The sequence below is a fragment of the Penaeus chinensis genome, chromosome 36, assembly GCF_019202785.1.
Source record: "Penaeus chinensis breed Huanghai No. 1 chromosome 36, ASM1920278v2, whole genome shotgun sequence".
Taxonomy (NCBI): domain Eukaryota; kingdom Metazoa; phylum Arthropoda; class Malacostraca; order Decapoda; family Penaeidae; genus Penaeus; species Penaeus chinensis.
Window position 1 is genome coordinate 15,712,907 of NC_061854.1, and position 2,500 is coordinate 15,715,406.

General features: G+C 34.4%; 1 protein-coding gene across 1 annotated transcript in view; it reads left to right on the forward strand.

Moving 5' to 3' along the window:
* Positions 1-2,500, forward strand: part of LOC125045046 (hemicentin-1-like) — a 50,568-nt gene that overhangs the window by 7,977 nt on the left and 40,091 nt on the right. Inside the window, exons 2-4 of the mRNA XM_047642091.1 lie at positions 20-165; positions 1,745-1,889; positions 2,203-2,333. Of these exons, the coding sequence (XP_047498047.1) occupies positions 20-165; positions 1,745-1,889; positions 2,203-2,333 (422 nt within the window). The remainder of the gene's footprint in view (positions 1-19; positions 166-1,744; positions 1,890-2,202; positions 2,334-2,500) is intronic.

The window sequence follows — 2,500 nt, forward strand, 5'->3', positions numbered from 1 at the left end:
TTGAATTCCGGAAACGCAGTGTTGCCAACCAGCGTCGTGATCACCAACCCTGGTCCAGTTCGAGAAGGTCAGCAGGTGCGCCTCGTTTGCACGTCTGAGGGCTCTCTCCCCTCTGCGTCCCTCACCTGGACGATAAGGGGAGTCACTAAGCCGGCAGAGAAAGAGGTAGAGTTTAAATGAACTTGAATTTGAGAGTTGTTTGGTGTTCTTCACGTTTTGTTTTTGTTATGGCTTTTTGTTGTTGTTGAAGTTTGGTTCTTCGCTTTATATTGTGTGTTCTTTGTTTCGCTTTCTGCTTATGGTGATGATGATTGTGGTGGTGGTGGTGGTCGTGATGATGGTGATGATGATGACGATGATAATGATGATGATGATGATGATGATGATGATGATGATGATGATGATGATGATGATGATGATGATGATGATGATGATGATGATGATGATAATGGTGACGGTAATGATGATCCTTTTAAATTTTATCATCACATTAATTTTTAAAATATTGTTGAAAAATGGTTGCTATGATATCTTGTATGAATCAAATGTTTCTCTTTTTCCATAGATATGTTAATATCAGATCCAAAAATTCCATTTGTTAAAATATTAATCATACCAAGACGTAATCACAGTATAAAAATCTTTACTATTTCTTTTATTTATGCATTATGTTACGTATTAGAATAATTCCACCATTTTCTTACTTCTCTTAAAATGCAATTTATCTGCTCCCATTTCTATCTTTTTCTTTTTTTCTCTCTATTTTTTTTTTCTCTCTATTTTTTTTCTTCTCTAGTTCGTGTCTACTTCCATTTTTAACGCATTATTAACAATCAAAGAAAATCCAGTCATCTCGCATTTAGCTATGAATCTCTTTTCTTTCGTCATTGTTTTTTTCGCCTCTGTGTATTTATCTATCCATTTGTCTATTTACAGTTTACTTATCTATACCTATGTATTTTTATTTACTTATGCATATATTTATCTGTGGATCTATATACAGTTTACTTATCTATATTTTTTACTTTTTTATCTATTTATGCATATATTTATCTATATATATTTTTACTGTTTACATTTCTTGTCAGTTAAAAGGATGGAAAAATATAAGCAGATTATGAATTTCCGTTAAGTAAAAGGAACACAAGAGTTCAGCCTCCTGGAAATACATAATCCATTAGGAAAAAAACAACTTAATATCGTTATGTATGCAGATAGTCTCAGTTTCCGCCAGTAATTAAGATTGCAATGCATAATATAAGAGCAGTCCTTAATGGACAATTCGTAGTGCGTTGCATATGTGAGGATTTTGTGCGCATTGTCTTTGCATCTTATTGTATCTTCAGTGAACATTTGATTGCATTGTTCGTCCCTGAATGAATTACCATTAATATCAAGTCTAATTATATCGCAATTTGTTCATTTTGTTTCGTTTGTTCGCATTGTATTTGCATTAGAAGTCACTGATGTTCTTTAATATTGGTGTTTATGATTTGTGTTTTCATTTCCCTGAGATAAAACGTAGTAAAATTTTTCTGTTTGTACAGTATGATGATATTTCTGTGTGGAGCTTTCATTTTAGTAAAATAAATCCAAAATGAGAATCCTGTTTTTAAAAATCAAACCACCAATGAATTTAGGCATTTATTCTTTTGATCTTAATCTTGGAAAGAAATTATAAAGTACTTTAAAACCCCTCTTTTCACCTGTTGATTCCCCATTTCTCATCCACCTTCGAAAACAGAATTTGATATACGGGACCGTGACAAGTTCGACTCTTGTTGCCAACGTCACTCGACAAGATGAGGGTAGCCTGGTCACCTGCAGTGCCGCCAACCCTTCGGTGCCAGGGAGCAAGCTTGCCAACTCCACGCAGCTCCATGTTCATTGTAAGTTGTAAATTAGTTCATTTTGTTAATATTAATGTTGTTTTTTTTCTATTTAACATCATGATCAATATTATTAAGGGCTGTTATTATAAGCAGGATCTTTATAATCGGTATTATTTTCTTTAATGACGTATATAGTCCTTATTACTATCATCCTTCAACACTCTAAAGCATCTTTTAATTTTCATAATTATCTTTGTCCTTGTTTTCATTCTTACTATCCTTAATGATAAATACTCTTATCAAACAATTATATCGTAAACATTATTCATTATATTATTCATTCATTACTACTATCTCTCCATCACTCCAGACCCCCCCACTGTAGAAGCCTCCCTCGGGCGTTCCCTCAACCCGGAACTACTGAAGGAGGGGGACGACGTCTACTTCACGTGCACCGTAGACGCCAACCCCCCCGCCTCCACCATCACCTGGTATCATGAGGTGGGTCGTCTTGCTCGCCGTTCGCTCAGGCAACGTGTATATATATGTGTATATGTATATGTATATATATATATATATATATATATATATATATGTGTGTGTGTGTGTGTGTTTGTGTGTGTGTGTGTGCGTATATATGTGTGTGTGTGTGTGTTTACACATATACA